A 16035-nucleotide genomic window follows, 5' to 3' on the forward strand; every position below is an offset into this window, starting at 1 on the left:
GGCGGGAAGCCTGCTTCTCCCTCTCCCACTCCCCCTGCTTGGTTCTCTCTCTTGCTGTGTCTCTCTCTGTCAAATAAATTAAAAAAAAAAAATCTTAAAAAAAAAAAAATCTTAAAAAAAAAAAAAAGATGTCAACACTCTGCGAGAGAGAGCCCCCTGCCTCACCCGACACAGCTCAGCAAGTTCATTCATGGAGCCCCACTGCCTGCCGGCCCCACGTCAGACCCTGTGTGGAGGGAGATCAAGCAGTCATGGTCCTGGGCCCGAGAGTCAGGAGATCATTTAGAGCTCTGAGGGGCAGGAGAAGATAGCGCTGCTGGGCCAGGGGCAGTGGGGCTGGACACGCTGAGGCTGGGCCTTCAAACATGCCACAGGAAGGCTCTGGAGACCTTGCAATGAAGGAGGCAGGAGGAATTGCCCTGGGACTGGGAGCCAGGGGCAGGAGCAGAGTTGCTGCCTCTGAGGTCAGGGATCAGCTACGCTGGGGTCTGCTGGCCTGATGTGACTCGGGCCCCATGTCCTTGCACAGATGGTGCACAGATGTGTCCCCAAGCTGCCCCCCCCCAACCACTGTTCCTCTGTCCCTCAGCCTGGCCCCATCGGGATGGAGGGGAGGCCCTGTCAAGACTGCAGCTGTCTCTGGTCAAAGCAGGGGAAATTGAGGGCAGAGCAGAAGGAGCTCCAGGCTCCAGGGTGGCCCTCGCCGTACAGGTGGGGAAGGGCATGCAGGCTGAGGCAGGACTTGAATGTGGGTCCCACAGCCTCACATTTCCATTAAGTCGGGAAGCCATTCTGGGCCCTCTGATTCTGGGTCCCAGTGAACACGTCCCTCCTCACTGGAGCCCCCTGCCTCTCCCTGGGCTGAGGTGGCAGGAGCGGGGCGGCCCCTCCCCTGCCCTGGAGGGTAAACAACCCCGGAGCCTTCCACAGCTCCGGGCTGGCAGCGGGCCCAAGCCCGCCCGCCACGTTGTTTTCCCTCTGCGAGCCTTCCTGGGCACTGCTATTTTTGGCCCGCGTGACAGTGACTGATGGCAGGCGGGGAAGTATAAAAGCAGCTGACGAGCCTCCGGGTCCACCAGACAGCTCAGGGAGCCTTGCATGCCGGGCAGCGGCCCCACCGTTGCGCTCCCCGTCCATCTCCTGGCCATGCCAACGCTGGACACAGTGCTCTGACTGCGGGGCCCCCAACCCTCGGCCCCGAGCTCCCTGGGCCTTCCCAAGGACTGTCCTTGCTCATCTGGCAGGCCTATGATCCCTGGGTTCCCTCAGCTACAGGTAAGGGAGAGCAGCTTCCCTCTGGTTAGAGATGGGACAGAAAGGTTTTATCTTTGAGGATGAACAGGGCCTCACTGCGGGTTAGAGACCAGGGCATGCAGTCGATGGCAGGGATAGTAGCCGCCGAGGGCTTCGCATTCGTAGTGGGATTTCATTCCATGCTTTTCTTACAGCACCCTTTCCAGCAGGTACTTATAACCCTGTTTTATGGATGGGTCAGGGGAGGCTTGGAGAGGTGACTTTGCCAACGGTCCCCAGGTCAGGAAGCAGCAGAGGCTGGTTTTACACCCATGTTCCCTCTGACTCCAGCCCATTAGGCCGGGTTGTCTGATTTGTGCGGGTTCTTCAACAACAGTAAGGATAGATTCTTGAGCACGAGGCTTTTAGCGTTAGCAGGAAGGAAGAGTCCGGGAGTCCGAGCCCGGGCTTGGGTCTGCAGACTTCACTCCACTCTCAGGCCTGTGAATCCCCTGGGCAGCCTCAGCTGACAGAGGGGACACAGAGGGGTGACAGAATGGCAGACCCTCAACCCTGGTCCTCTGTCCATCAACAGGTCTCCGCCCCGCATCGCCAATGGCCATGAGGTCCCGGCTACTGCTTCCCGTGGCCCACCTGCCCACGATTCGGGAGACCCTGGAGGAGATGCTGCCCGGGGGGCCCGGGCAGGAGCCCCTGGCCTCCCCCAGCCTGAATGACTACGTGAAGTCCATTTGTCAGCTGGCCCAGCCCACTTCAGTGCTGGACGTGGCCACAGCCAGGGCCCAGCCCAGCAGAAGCCCTCGGCCAGCCCGGACCTTCCAGAAGAGCTGCCCTACTGAGTCCCTACGGGACATTACTACCCGCTTCAGTGGTCAGCAGCCGGCACCACCCGGGGACGGCACTGCTGACCCCCTGGACTGGCTCTTTGGGGAGTCCCAGGAAAAGCGGCCGAGTAGGAGGGACCCACCAAGGAGGACTGGCTTCTCTGCTGACTCCTGGGGTCTACACAGACAGATGGACAGTGGCAAGGCCCGAGGGACCCCCAGAGGGAGACTCTGGGATACCAGGGTTCAGGGACACTCTCCAGTGAGACCCTCAAGGGACTGGCACCAGGGCTCCGGGGCTTCCAGGCAACTCTGTGGGGCCGCGGCCTCCCCCCTAGCACCCCGCCCCAGCAGCACCCTCAGAACTCTCTATTTGCACCTTCCAGTGATCCATGAACTCTAACCCCTCCCCAATAAAGGCTTCTCTACAGAGTATGCTGGTCTGTGTCACCTCCCCACCCTCCTCCCCTGGGGTGGGCACTGTCCCCGGCAGGTCTCCAAAAGGGAAACACCTTTCTGCAGGGGCTGCCTGCCTGGGCATTTCATAGCGAGGCCCGCCCCCCTCCCCCTGAAGCCTATCTGGCCTCATGTGGTGTTACTGATCCTGCTTGCACTGTTCCTCACTGGCTGAGCACCTTGGGCAAGTTACTTAACATTTCTGTTTGTTGGTTTTCTCGTGGGTAAAATGGGGGTAATTAAAGGGACCTGCTTTCTAGGCTGTTCTGATGAGTGAATGTTCGCGTGCATCAAGGGGCGCATGTTACAAGCCCGCATGCAGGCTTATACCCACGTCTATGTGACTGCTTCACAGGCAGGGATGCGAGGTCGGTGGTGGATGAGAAGCGAAGCTCTCAGACATACAGGGATTTCAGAGGGAGGCCTGCGCCCTCCCAGGTCAGCCTCCTGGCCCCACCCCCAGAGCCCGGGCTCCATGTAGCCCAAGAGGAAACATACGGTTTCCCCAAATGTACCTGCTGAGTGTGGGGAGAACCTGTCACTGGGTCACCTGGGGTATCTCTGTGGCTCCAGCTCTCAAGTCCTGTTGTGTCATTGGCAGAGTTTTGCCCATGCTGAGGGTCAGGACAGACCCCAGACCAGCTCAGCAGGCAGGGTGCCAAACCACCGGGCCTGGTGGCCCTGTCCCCACCATCCCCATCCCTCCCTCCACACCAGGGGGCTTCTCGGCTGTGGGGCAAAGTGCAGGCTATTGGTCAGCTGCCCTGCTCTCAGCCAAGTCCAGTGGCCAGGGCCTCCCTCCCCAGGTCCTAAGGTCTGGGCCAGCCCTGGCTCCTCCAAGCCCAGCGCTGGAAGCCATCTGACAGGGAGGGAGATGAAGGTGAGGAATAGGGGCGAGGGAGGGTCTTCTTCCTCAGAGAGGTGGGTGAGACATCGGAGAACTCAGAAGAATCGGGCCTGAGGACCCATCACCCTGTTCCCTCAGGCCAGGTCAGAGCTGGCCAACCCTGGTCAGGGCGGAAGGGACAGAGGGGAGAGGAGGAGGACAGAGCTGGGGCCACAGTCAAGCTCACAGCCAGCTTCAGTTTCCTCCATCTCCTTGCTCTGAGGGCTACCCTACTATTTTCTTCCTTTCTTCTTCCTTTCCTTTTTTTTTCTATTTTAAAACTGCTTTGCACTTAAAAAAAAATGTTCATTGGCCCCCTTTTATGTGTGTTTTGTGGGAAGGCAGAACGTAAGCCATACATTTAAAAGTGTCAGACAAGTAATTTACTCAGTCTCCTTATCTGTAAAATGGGGACACCACCCTTGCCCTTCACAGCCTGCAGAGGTTGAGGAATGGGGCACATGCCCTTGGAGATGGAGTAGAAACACCTCAGAGGAGTGCTTGCATCTGTCACAACCCACTGTGTCTCTGGCCTGCTCAAACCTGCCCGTCCCTGACCTTTGCTGGCAAATAAGTGCGGAGCAGCCTTTAGCCAGAACACCCTTAGGAGGCGGCGGGGAGTGCTGATTTGGGAGGGGGTGCTGGCCAGTGACTGGGCTGGGCTTGCCTCACTGTACCCCTCTGCGAAGCTGTGTGAAATCAGGTCAGAAGGAGGCAACTAGGATGAGGTTGGCCAATCCCCCCCACCCCCCCACCACGCCCCGGCAAGCTCAAAAGCCACACGGCTGCGTTTGGGAGGTCAGACAGGGCTCTGGGCTCCTTTGCTCATCTCCCCTGATGTGAAAGAAGCTAATGGCACCTTCAGGAAATGCCCCCCCCCCCAAAAAAAGAAAAAAAAATTAATAAAGAGCAGGGGGAAGGGGCTTCTGTCATTATTCCAAGCTTCCCACGGGACAGAACAGCCTAGCAGAAAGTCCCCGTGACGGGGGTCCTATAGAGCAGTTTCCTCCTCACTCGCCCCTGGAGTAGGGAAAGGATGCAGTGCCCTGACCAGGGGGCAGCCTGGGAAGCACTTGGGAGCTCTCAAGGGAACATGTCCACAGCCGAGTACGCCCGGGTGCCAACGGTCTGTCAACTGCCCGTCATCCTGCCTCCAGGCGTTAAAAGAAGGAGGATCACTGTAAGAGGGAAGGGGATTCCTGACTTTCTCCACCCTGGGAGAGGCAGAGACCCTGAGAGAGGGGATGCTCCTTCCCTTACTCTGCGCAGGAGCCTGGGACCAAGGATGGGGACTGGGTGTGATGTGGGCTCACGGCCACCAGGGAGAGCACGAGAGGCCGGCTCCCCTAGCGGGCCACACGCTGGTGCACAACAGGAGGGCCCTACTTCTCATCGCAGGGACGTATTTACCCACCGGTGTTTCTGGGTGGTCCGTTTTTCTCTCTAGCAACCAAACAGCCTGGTTAAAATGATTTGCTATCTTCAAAAGGCACAGATTGCTCCAGGTTGCTCGTGCTCTCCTTTGTAATATAAGCACAAGGCAGAGTTTACGATAGAGGAGGCCAGTGCCTGGGCCTCCTCCGACAGAGGAAGCTAGTGTGGGAAATCCCTCGCCCTTCGTCCTTCGGGAGCTGGGGGAGAATTCGCCGGGAAACACTTGCCCCGGGGCATGGCCCTGCTCCCTGACACACTTCATCGTCCCACGTTCTATGGATCCCGGAAGGGACCGTGGAGGAGGAGGTGTCCCCAAACTGCAGCAGTCAGGCCATGGTCGCTCGGGGGGAGGCCTAGTGACAGCAGGGAGCGGGGTCTCTTCTGGAGCCCCACGTGGCTCTGCGAGGGCACAGCCGGTGCTGAGCCCCTCTGCAGCTGGACGGCTCCTTAGCTCGGTGACCGGAGGTGACAAACAGCTCCCTGCGTCTCTGAGGCTGGTCAAAGCTTAATGCTGGCACTGGGGTCTCTGTCTTACAAACTTTTGTGCTCGGGCCTTGGAGCCATGCTGGCATCTTCCACTTACTGCAGAGTTACCTTGCAGGAGAGCCCTAAGCTCTGAAAGCCTCAATCTCTTTGTCTGGCAAATGGCCATTCCCATGTCACACAGCTCTTGCATTACAGTGAAGAACACAGGGGTGAAGTGCCTGGTGCCTGGTGCCTATGTTCCCTGCCCTCAGGGCCCGCAGTGCCTGAGGAGAGGCCAGCCTGGGGTTGGCCCTGCGGCAGGTGCCTGAACTGCGAGTCCCCGAGGCCCAGGAGGTCCCGGATCTGCGTTCTGAGAAAGCACAGAGGCCTGAACACAGGCTGGTGGGTGGGTCACGGAGGCACTCAGTGTCCAGGAATCAGTCATGCGTTTTAGTGTCAGAACTCTGTGCTGCCCAGGCCTACGTCCTTTTGTGGTGGCGGTCACCCCCCGAGGACGCATACTCCCTCAGCCTGGTGCCCCTTGGCTGTTCGGGCTGAGGAAGGTTCCTGAAAGGTACTTTCTGGCTCCAGGGGGATCAAGTCGGATCCTTATCCCTCTTTAAGGTTAGGAACAGGAAAACCCCCGTCTGTGGGGTGTTAACTTCTCACCACAGGGGCTGTCAGGAACACCTCTTCCCCTTCTTGGGGTCTCTCACTTTTCCACATGGACTCTCCTGTCACACACAAACACAGGGCATAGGTTTGAGGCTTCCCAGCCCTACGCCCCACACGACTGTTCCAACAGAGGGGATTGTCTTGGGGAATCCCAAGGGCCAAGGCCAAGCTCTTAGAGTAGCAGTTCTCCAAACTTGACCTTCATCACAATCTCCTGGAGGGCTTGTTAAAACACAGATGGAACATAAGGAGTTTCTGATTCAGCAGACCTGGGGGCAGGAGGGTGACAAGAATTTGCATTTCTCACCAGTCCCAGGTGACCTTGAGGCTGCCGGGGCACAGACCACAGGTTGAGAGCTGCCGAGTCTGCAATCAATCACCGAACGGCCCAGGGCCGAGGAACGGGGCCCAGCCAGAAGACCCCAGCGCACGCCTCCCGCACAACGACTGAGGTGGGTCCAACTCTCACTTAGCGTAGACCAAAACTGTCCAGTGCTCAGGACCCATCTCCGCTTGCCCCGGGCCTGTGCCTGCTGGTTAGTCACCCAACACCTACGGTGGGTTGGCGCGCTGTGCCTGGCCCAGTGCCCGAAACCAGCCGGGCACTCAGGTAAGGAAAGAAGCAGCAAAACCGGAGATAGCAGGGGGGTGGCATCAGAGCCCCGGGGGGGAGCAGGGCTGCGGCGGGCTGGTGGGAGAGGTGTCAGAGAGCTGCTCTGCGGAACGAAGAGCGGGGCCGGGCCGAGGGGGCGGGGACCGAGGCCCTGTGCAGGCTGAGCGGGCCCAGGGGAGGTGGCGTGGGAGGCGTGTGCCCTCCCAGGCCCAGTGCTGCCTGGACCACGGGCCAGCAGCTTGCCTCCCACACCCAGGCTCCCGAGCCGCGTGACAATAGCCAGGCCTGGGCTGTGTTGCACCCACGGACGTGTTTTGTTTAGCCAGCATGGTGTTTTGAGGTTTGGGAAATTCCACATGAAATTCTGGATATCTAACTTCTTTTGAAAAATTAGGAAGAATCTGGCTGTCTGGAGCCCACGTTCCTGCACAGCAGCGTCTCCTGACGGGACGTGCTCTCCGGCGTCCTCCACCCCCCAAGCCTGCCCTGCCTCTCCCATTCTGAGCTGCCTGGCCCTGCGAGCATCCTTTGGGGAGCTCTCCTCCATTTCAAAGCTTTCCTCTGATGTTTATTCTGACTGACAAACACGGAGACTGCTTTTACTTCTCGATTGCCCTGTGACCTTGGGCAAACCAGAGCCCCGTGTTGAGTTCCTTATTTGTGCTGTGGGATGGGCAGAGAAGGGACTGGGCTGTGGAGTCTCGAAGATTTCAAATTCCAGTGTCCTGGCAGTTCATCTAGGCAAAAGTCCCAGGTGGAAGGAGGAGACCCACAGGCGATTATTTCTACCTGCTCTGAACTCTTGCTGGGTCTGTGTGTGTGGGGGGGAATGCTCTGACCCTCAGCACCCCTTACAGGACCTCCCAGGAGATGGCCTGGCTGCTGGTAACCTGGTCTCTAACTCAGAAGATGGGCGACCTCATAATTCATTATCCAAACTGGGACACTTCTGAGAGTGAAGGCAATGGTCTTAACAATGGCCCTGGAGTAACAGGTATAAACCAGGACTGTCTTCAGCAAACCAGGATGGATGGTGGCCTATGAATACAGAAGAGAAACAGGCCTTACCTCTCGGTGTCTCAGCTGAAAGCTTCTGCCCTCATGGTAGCAGTTGTAAGTTTTTAGCAAGCTTAAGAGCTCTGACCTAAAAAGGTAAAGACACACATAATAACCTTGGGGCGTGGCAGGGCTTTGGGACATAATGACAGATGTCTTGCCAGCCACACACAATCAGTTTAGAGACTAGACTCTGCCATCAGACACATGCATTTCAGTCTTCTAGAGGTTTCACATGTCAGCCCTTGTGGAAGGTGTAGGGGTGGGAAGAGGACGAGGAGAAACTCACAGACGGCCCAAGTAATTGTGCAAATTGTGTGTGCACACTTTCACTATCACAGATCAGAGGTCCTGACAACCTCCCTGTACTTTACTTCTGAGTCACTTCCTCAATAAATTCCCTGAGATTAGATCATTAGCCTTTTAAAGACTCTTGCTTTTCTCCCCCATATTACTTCCTATAAGGGCCTGGTGGGCTGCTGTGGGGGCACCATGAGGGTGCTTCTTCCTCGTCCTGCCTTTATGGAGGTATGATCATGAGATGAAGTTGACAGCTGTGAGAGAAGATCCTGAAGGTCTGTGCCCAAAACGCCTTCTCCCCGGAATAAAGGGAGGCCGTGGCAGAGAGAAGAGAGTCCCTGCACCCCAGCGGGGCTCTGCAGGGGCATGTGGTCCCGTACATAAGAAATGCGAGCCACACATGTAATTTTAAATCTTCTAGTAGTCATATTACAAAGAAAAAACAAACAGGGGAAATTAGTTTTCATAATACATTTTGTTTTATGGCACAATGTATCTAAAATTTTATCATGTCCACATGGAATCAATATAAAAACTACTAACGAGATCTTGTTCATTATTTTATTTTGTAATGAGTGTTTGCTACTTGTCTTTTATATTCACTACTCCTCTCCAGCTGTAAGTCATGCGCTTGGCAGCCACCGAGGCTCATGGCTCCCCTACTGGATGGTCCTGCTCTAGAATCTCTTCAGGCAGTGCCTTCGCTGACACTGGAGTCCCCCAGGGTATGGACGAGCAACACCTGCTGCTGGTGCTCGGGTGTGCTTCCCGATGTGGGGGTGATGGTACCTGACAGGGCAAGTGAAGCACTTGTGATTCAGTGAATGGGACGCCATTAACACAGCAAGAGTCAATGTTTCAGGTTCACCATGTCTGTAAGTATGTAAATGCTGAACATAAACTTGGTAGGACACCTATACATGAAATCAATCATGTTATGGTTCTGATTATGACGTTTCCCAAAGTTGCATTTAATATGATTTTCATTATAAAATTTAAACCAGGAAAATGATGGTGTGGGCAGCACTGTGCATGGAGTGCCGTCTGTTTTCTCAGGTCTCTGAGAGGGGAACCCAGGAAGGAGGTCAGCAAAAGCTAGGAGGCTGGCTTCTCTTCAACGTGGCAGATAGGAGCTGCCCAAATTTAGAAAAGATTTGGACTCAGGACTCAAAAAGCAAGATAACATAAAAAATACACTTTTCTTTAGTTGGGAAATAAATTTGAAAAACTATTCTAAACATTTTTTTTTATGGTAAGACAGATAGTAAATAAAATTAAAAATAAGCAGAGCTAAAAATTATTGTGTCAATAAAATGCACTTTTTTCAGTAAAAACTCCAAACCTATTTTGAGTTTTTTTTTCTTTTTCCCCCCTGAACTGTTTAACATGACAAGAATGTTAGAATTGCTCTAGTTTTTGACTCAATTAAATGCCATCTGTGCAGAGTCACGGCGGACATTGCCATGCTTTCCTGCCTTTGTGGGCCTGAGGAGGCAGGGGTCAAACCCACGCCCCAAAGAGATCCTTGATCTCAAAGGACACAGGCTTCAAAAAGAAGTGCCCCCATCACTGTCCCTGGAGCAGGCACATCATCATCTCTATGAAAGGTGCCCCGACTCCCTCCACCCAAAGTCTGTCCATGGCAAGGTGTGGCCACAGAAGATCCCCTCCCTGTACGCAAAGCCTTACTTCAGGATGGACTTGCTGTCGCTGATGGGGACGTAAGAACTGGGCGGACAGTCTTCCTTCATCTTCCCCTCTTGTCTGCAGACTCGGAAGTTACCTGCTGGGAAGAGGAGGAAGCACAGACAGGTGAGCCTGGAGAAGCGCTGGCCAGTGCAGTGTCCAGAGCCCTGGTGTGCCAGCCTGTGGCTTCAGGCTCACCTTCCACCTCCCATCCTGCCCGCACCCCTCCTCCCTCCACTCCTTGGCACAGGGCGGCCACAGCTGAAGGATCAGGCTCAGAGGACTTAATGGGGCTCCACACCCACCCGGGGCAGCCAAGCTCCCCTGGTGGGTGGGGGGCAAGGTCAGAACTGTGGAGCTAGCTGGCACCCAGTACCAGCTCTATCAGCCCCCCTCCCAGAATCTCTCCATAATCCCTAAGAATCTGGATCAGTCTCATAGATGCTTCAGACCACAGGCTCTCTTCCCTCAGCTGGGACATCCTGAAGGATGGTTTCCGCCTCCATTGCTCCTCCAAACCCCCAAAGCACCCTGGGCCTTTCTCCTCCATTCCTACCAAGCCCAGGCTGGTGGCCCCATTACTGCCTTTGGAATCGGCACACCAGGGCCAGCTCTCCTGGTGATGGGTTACTCGGTACTGTGGTCACCACATTCGGGAGACTGTGTTGAGCATTTTCTACGAATTATCTTATTTACTCCTTACAACAATAGTATGAGGTAAGTATTATCCTATTCCCATTTTATGGATGAGAAAACAGAGTCAGAAGTTGAGTACTTTGCCCAAGATTCCCAGCGAATCAGTGGTAAAGTCACTACTTGAACACAAGCATTTAGATCCTAGATTCTGGTCTCTTAACCCCTTCCCTGTATTAATCTTGCACAGTGACTTAAACCCTCCAGCCTTCTTTTTCTCATCTATGCAGTGGGGTGACCTCTGCCCTATAGGACTGTTAGTTGATTCACACACGAGACTGTGTCTTCACAGCCTGGAAAGCTTTGTGGAGCTTCTCAAACCCTCCTGGGGAAATCCACTGGTGCTTTCTCTAGCTTGTTGCCATCTTCTGCACAGATTTCAACTTTCTCCCTCTCCAACTTACTCTGGCCAAGAACTCCCTTCTTGAGGCATGCCGTGTGTTGGGCAGTGAGCCACAGCTTCTCTCCGCTGCCCCCCGTCTTGGCCCTGTCCCTCCTTCTCTTCTCTCAAGTTGCCGCTAGCACTCTGAGGGGTTAAGTCACGCTGGGAAATGGCCCAGAAAGGGTACACAGCTTGTCCTTCGCATTGCAGAGTGGCTCCTTCACAAAACCCCAACGTCTGTTCTCACAAACCTGGCTCAGTCAGGTCTTCCCCACGCGCACACGCGTGCACACATGTTCCTGGGGGTTCACGGTCAGGTTCGACTGCTGTTGTATTAATGTCCTCAGAGCACTCCATCCCCTTGGGCCCTGACTCTGACCAGCTGTACACCCTGTCTTCCCGCCATCCACAAACAAGACAAGCCTGCCTTCCATGATAGCATCAGGCTTGAACCACCATTTGATTCTGGAAGCAGGGAAACAGAGAGAACGGGAACAAACTGAGGGAGGTGGGCTTCTCAGTGACCTCAGAATCATCCTATAAACACTTCCACTCTGCCTGGGTCTAGACTGAGGCAAAACGTGGCCTAGAGAGAGGTTAGGCCCCCTGCTGTAGCCACAGTGAGGTCCTACCTCCAGAGGGCACAGGGTTCGGCACCATGGGGGCCTGGAGCGGGGGCCTTGCTCTTGGGCAACAGGATTTCAAAATCGGGTTTCAGTTCCTCAGGTCTTGAGGCTCCAGTGGAAAAAGTGATCTGCCAGGCTCCCTCTCTGGGCAGTTCCTCAAATACTTCCATGCAGAGCTGGCTTCAGCCCAAGAAAAGTATCTGGGTTTCTCACTCTCTGCTGCTTCTGTGGGCTCATGTCACTACTGTGTCTCGCTTTATGCAGGCTCATCGTGGGAAGGGCTGGATTTGCCCAGAAGTAACAGCAGGTGGTTTTTCCCCTTGTCTCCTCTGTAGCCAGCTTCTTTCCCACCCCTCCTCACTCCCTGCCAGGAGCTCTAGCCTCCCTGAGCTGCTCTCATTTCTCCTAACAGGCTTTCCGCTTTGTCCTCCTTCTGGGTCTTCATGGTGCTGTCCAGAAAACAGCCTCCTCCTTGTCCTATGCTCGGCTGCGAGCTCCCCAGGACACCCTTGCCAGAAGAGCCACCTTCTCCTGTATCAGGAGAGGCTCCCTTCCAGTCCAGCACCTGCTCTGGGCTCCTGGCTGTGCTGGGTCTGCAGGGCCTGGCCCGTGTGTGAGGGAGCTGATCAGAGGCTGGGGGGGGGGGGGCAGGGAGTGGGAGGTGAGGTTGAAGCTGCAGGCCTCCACACCAGGGACAGTACTTTTCTGGCTCACCCCATTTCCAGCCCCAAACCTGAGCCTGACAAATAGCAGGAGGCACATAGATGGCTGTTAAATTAGTGGATGAATTTGAGAAGCCTCACGGGGTCCTCCAAAGTCAGTTTTCCAAGAGTTGTGCATATCCAGCTGGAATAAAACATGTAAATGTCTCCAGGGTCAGGGAAGTGACTCCGCTGAGATACTGGTCAGTGGAGTCCATGGGGACTTGGCGGACACATTCCTTCTCTGGAGGGTCAGCTCTTCTGGAGTGTCATGAGAAGCCAGACATCTGGATTTGTATGGGCTACATTTCACTGTTTAAAGGTGGACACTGTGGCTGAGACATTGACCTGTGCTAGCTCAGATTCCTCCAGGCCCCCGTGGGGCCATGTGCCTAACACCTCACATGTCACACGCAAGAAGGGTTGTGTGTCACTCTCAGGCTAGTGCTTTCGAGCCGTGTGTGACCCTGGTCTCTGCCATGGTGACCCAGAAAGCTGCATGTGCCAATTGGTGCCGCTTCCAGATGGTCAGCCTGGGTCCCCGAGTGCCTCTGTGGAGCAGTCCTCGGCCAACCCACTCTGGATATGGACTGGGAAGAGAAATAATGCTCTGCTGGGAAAAGCTGCTGGTGTCTCAGGGATTTGTTACTGCAGCATGACCTAGACTATCCTGACTAATGCAGGAAATTATTCAGTTAAAAAATATATAGTTAAAAATAAAATGTAACCAGACAAAGCACACTTGCAAGACAGGTGACCTTGGTGGGGCTCCAGTGTGTGACTTCTGATTCACCACAGGACCCAGTTTACAATACTTTGATTCTCCCACACCATGTGGGGAATATGCCCATTTTGCTCTGTTTAGTAGGAATACTTATAAGTGGAACCTCTGTAAGTCATGCAGTGATTAGTTATTAATATGCTTTCTAAAGAGCTCTGGGCCAGGAGCTGCTAAAGACCCTCATGGCTTCAGTTGCCTGCCTTAGCCTCTCTGTGCCTTCATTTTCCCATCTGTGCAATGGGAATATTGATCTCCAATTTTCTCAACTGTAGAACTCTCTGTTCAAATGGAATATTTATGCAAATCAGATTAAAGGGGGCTGCTTGGTTGACAGTGAGGTGGGTGTTGGGGAATCCCATCCAGGGTTTTGCCTAGGACTCTGGATAATACTATTTGCAAAGCGCAGTACTAAGTAACACATTCCCTGCATTGGCTTTCCAGAGAGCTTCAGTGTCCAGAATCTGCTCTTTAGAAGGATGTGACCAACATGCTGAGCAGCTCCAGCTGGAGATGGGTGGCATCAGTTGGGGGAAGGAGTCAGGAGGAAAGTGAAGAATGGGGTGGCTGGGTGATGGACATGCGGGAGGGTATGTGCTATGGTGAGCGCTGTGAATTATATAAGATTGATGAATCATGGGCCTGTACCCCTGAAACAAATAGTACATTATATGTTAATTTAAAAAAATTTAAAAAAAAGAATGGTCTTGGATTATAGATGGGCAAGTGAAAGGAGAAAGAGGAAGGTGACCCAGAGGGTAAATAGCTTAGCTTGGCAGAGATGGAGAATGGGGCATGCCATCCCGGGGGAGTGCAGAAGATGAGTGAGCAAGGCTTCGGGGAGGCAACGAAGGGGACACTTCAGCCAAGGGGATCTCTTCCAACTTGTTGGGCTGGGTCTGAGCCTTATGGGGTAGGAACCTTGGCCCCCTGGAAAAACAGTCTCTTCTTTGAGAGAATCACACATTTCTGTGTCTTCTGACATTCATCATCTGTCTCTCTGATTCTCACATGTCCACCCTTCCCCCCCAAGTAGACAACATCTCCACCTCCCTGAGATCCAGAGCTAAACTTGGGGGTCACTCACAGACTTCCACTCCAAATCTGAACACTGTGCATTTGTGCCTCCTTTAGCAGACTGAACTTGAGATGCTTTTCACCCATTTTGATAATCCCTGTGTCTCGTAGAGTTCTAAAGTGAGGTACACGTGTGACGCAGGGGCACCCTAGAGAGAACTGCTGAATGAGAGAGCTGCAAGGCAGGGAGAGAGAAAGGGAGGGAGGGACAGAGAGAGAGAGAGAAAGAGAGAGAGAGAGAGAGAGAGAGGAGGAACCCCCCAGGAAGAAAGCAAACAGAGATCCCTCTGTTCAGAACGTGCTTCTGAAACTCCCTAAACATTCACTCTCCCTGTGCACTGGACAGGGCCTTGGACAATCTCTAATGGAATGCTTTTCAACCTTTAATAAAACAGACAATCTTATTTGTAAAGGCAGAAGCCCAATGCACAAATAGATTAAAGCAAGGCTACTTTGGTTGAAGCTGGAGTGGGGGAGAGCATGCGCTGGAGCCGGCCTGCCACCCAGGCGCAGTCCAAAAACCAGAGTGACAGATGCAGCTGGGCAGGCCAAGCCCTGCGGCTCTGGGAGGCCAGCCCTCTTTGTCCCAGCCTGCTCCCCTCCCCCAGCCCCCGGGCACACAGCTCAGGCCTCCGTGTTTTCTCCCAGGGCTGGAGGAGGCTCTGTTCCCAACTAGAGGACTCAGACTGCAGCCAGGGCTCCTTGTCCCCAGACAAGTGGCCCCAGGGCGACGTGCCAGCCACGGTTACCTGTCCCCAGTGAACAGGCAGTGAACTGTTCTTGCTTTCCACTTCAGCGGCTGCTCGGCCAGCCGTGCAGGGGGCTGCTAAGGACAGCCAGCACCACAGCCTGCCTTGGCCATTGTCCCTGGCCTTTGATTTGGGACAAAGGACACTGAAGCCTTTACAACTGCGAGGCTTGGCCCATATTGACCTTGTTTGTGGTCATGGAGCCGGTTATCACAGAAGAAGGCAGCTTTGTGGCTCCTCGGGTCACCACCGCAGCCCAATCCTGCTGGCCAGGGGCAAAGGAGAAAAAGGCTAAGGGGGTGGGGTATTCATGAAGCCAAACTGAGTGCATTTGAAAGCCTTTCTTTCCCGACTCTGTGCTGCCTACTTTTTCCTCTTACAATGCCCTCTCTTTTCATACAATGATGGCGAAAATAGATGGTCATTGTCCTCACTTGGCAAAATGGCAAATGCATCAATATCCAAATTTAAATGTTCTGGGGATGTCTGTGAGATCTGGTAACCTCTAATACTTTATAAAATTATGATGCTTATTTTCTTCTTAGGCATGATTAAAATTGAATGTGTAAATAAAGTGACATGGGAAGGGAAAGAAAGGAGGACAGAGCGGTGGGGCCCAGCTGGGAGCCTCAGACCCAGGCTGCTTCGATTGGAAGGAGGCAGGAGGCTCAGAGAGAGAGGGCAGGTGCAGGGCCACTGCCTGGCATTCCTGAGAAGCCTAAGTTCCCTACTCCAAAGCCCATGACCACAACTTCCGAAGGCCAGCCGGGGAGGGGGGGCTGGGCAGCAGGAGGCACTGAAAACAAGGAGCCCTAAAGGCCCCCGCAGCCCCCCTCCGGCACCTGTCAGCCAGCAAATGGCAGGAGCCTTAGTGCAGGGCTTGGTGCCAGTACCAGCTGCCTCTGAGAGGGGGCCTGGCTGGACACAGGCAGCCCCTCAGCAGCACATGTTCGCTGAGAAAGCCAGTTGTTGGGGTGCGGATGGCAGGCAGCGACTCAGCAGCTGCTGCCCCTGCCCCTCCATACGGCTGTCCTTCCCCCACTCTCCAGTTCCAACGGCCGTCCCCCTCCCTCTGCCACCATCTGCCTTGGGCTCAGCCACGCCCCTCCCTGCCTCAGCACGGTAGCTAGGAAGGAGGACCCGGGGGACACTGTGCACGGTCCAGATGGAGGTGATGGTGGCTGAGGGAGAGCAGGAGAGGTGACTGCAGGGCCGCCAGCCACCTCCACCACTGCCTTCTCCTGGGCTGACTCACGGACCCCAACTCGCCTTTGCTGCGTCCTCCCCACCTCCAGCGTCCTGGGCTCCCACCCACAGGTCTCCCTGAGCCCATCCTGGCACCCAGGCCTCCCTGACCCTGGTGCCCTTCCTCTGAAGAGC

The 16035-nt window shown here is 54.7% G+C and overlaps 2 protein-coding genes across 5 annotated transcripts in view; one reads left to right on the forward strand and one right to left on the reverse strand.

The window, feature by feature from the left end:
* The window catches only part of RASSF4 (Ras association domain family member 4), a 33176-nt gene that overhangs the window by 13992 nt on the left and 3149 nt on the right, over positions 1–16035 (reverse strand). For 2 of the 4 annotated variants that reach the window (XM_035024130.1, XM_035024104.1), the window contains exons 2-3: positions 9653–9749; positions 7676–7751 (exon numbers count right to left, since the gene is read on the reverse strand). In XM_035024130.1, the coding sequence (XP_034880021.1) occupies positions 7676–7751; positions 9653–9714 (138 nt within the window). In that variant the 5' untranslated portion in view covers positions 9715–9749. Of the gene's footprint in view, positions 1–7675; positions 8753–9652; positions 9750–16035 lie in introns of those variants that run through there. The other 2 variants (XM_035024113.1, XM_035024121.1) reach the window with 2 other exon arrangements.
* On the forward strand, positions 1063–2513 carry DEPP1 (DEPP1 autophagy regulator). The gene is made up of 2 exons (XM_035024141.1): positions 1063–1275; positions 1829–2513. Exon 2 carries the CDS (start codon positions 1849–1851, stop codon positions 2479–2481), a length of 633 nt encoding a protein of 210 aa, XP_034880032.1. The 5' UTR covers positions 1063–1275; positions 1829–1848; the 3' UTR covers positions 2482–2513.

This window comes from Mirounga leonina, unplaced genomic scaffold (genome assembly GCF_011800145.1).
Source record: "Mirounga leonina isolate KUSES-001 unplaced genomic scaffold, KU_Mleo_1.0 Mir_114, whole genome shotgun sequence".
NCBI classification, from domain to species: domain Eukaryota; kingdom Metazoa; phylum Chordata; class Mammalia; order Carnivora; family Phocidae; genus Mirounga; species Mirounga leonina.

Coding starts and splice junctions, on each gene's coding strand:
- DEPP1 (XM_035024141.1), top strand. CDS start 1,849: ATGGCCATGAGGTCCCGGCTACTGCTTCCCGTGGCCCACCTGCCCACG.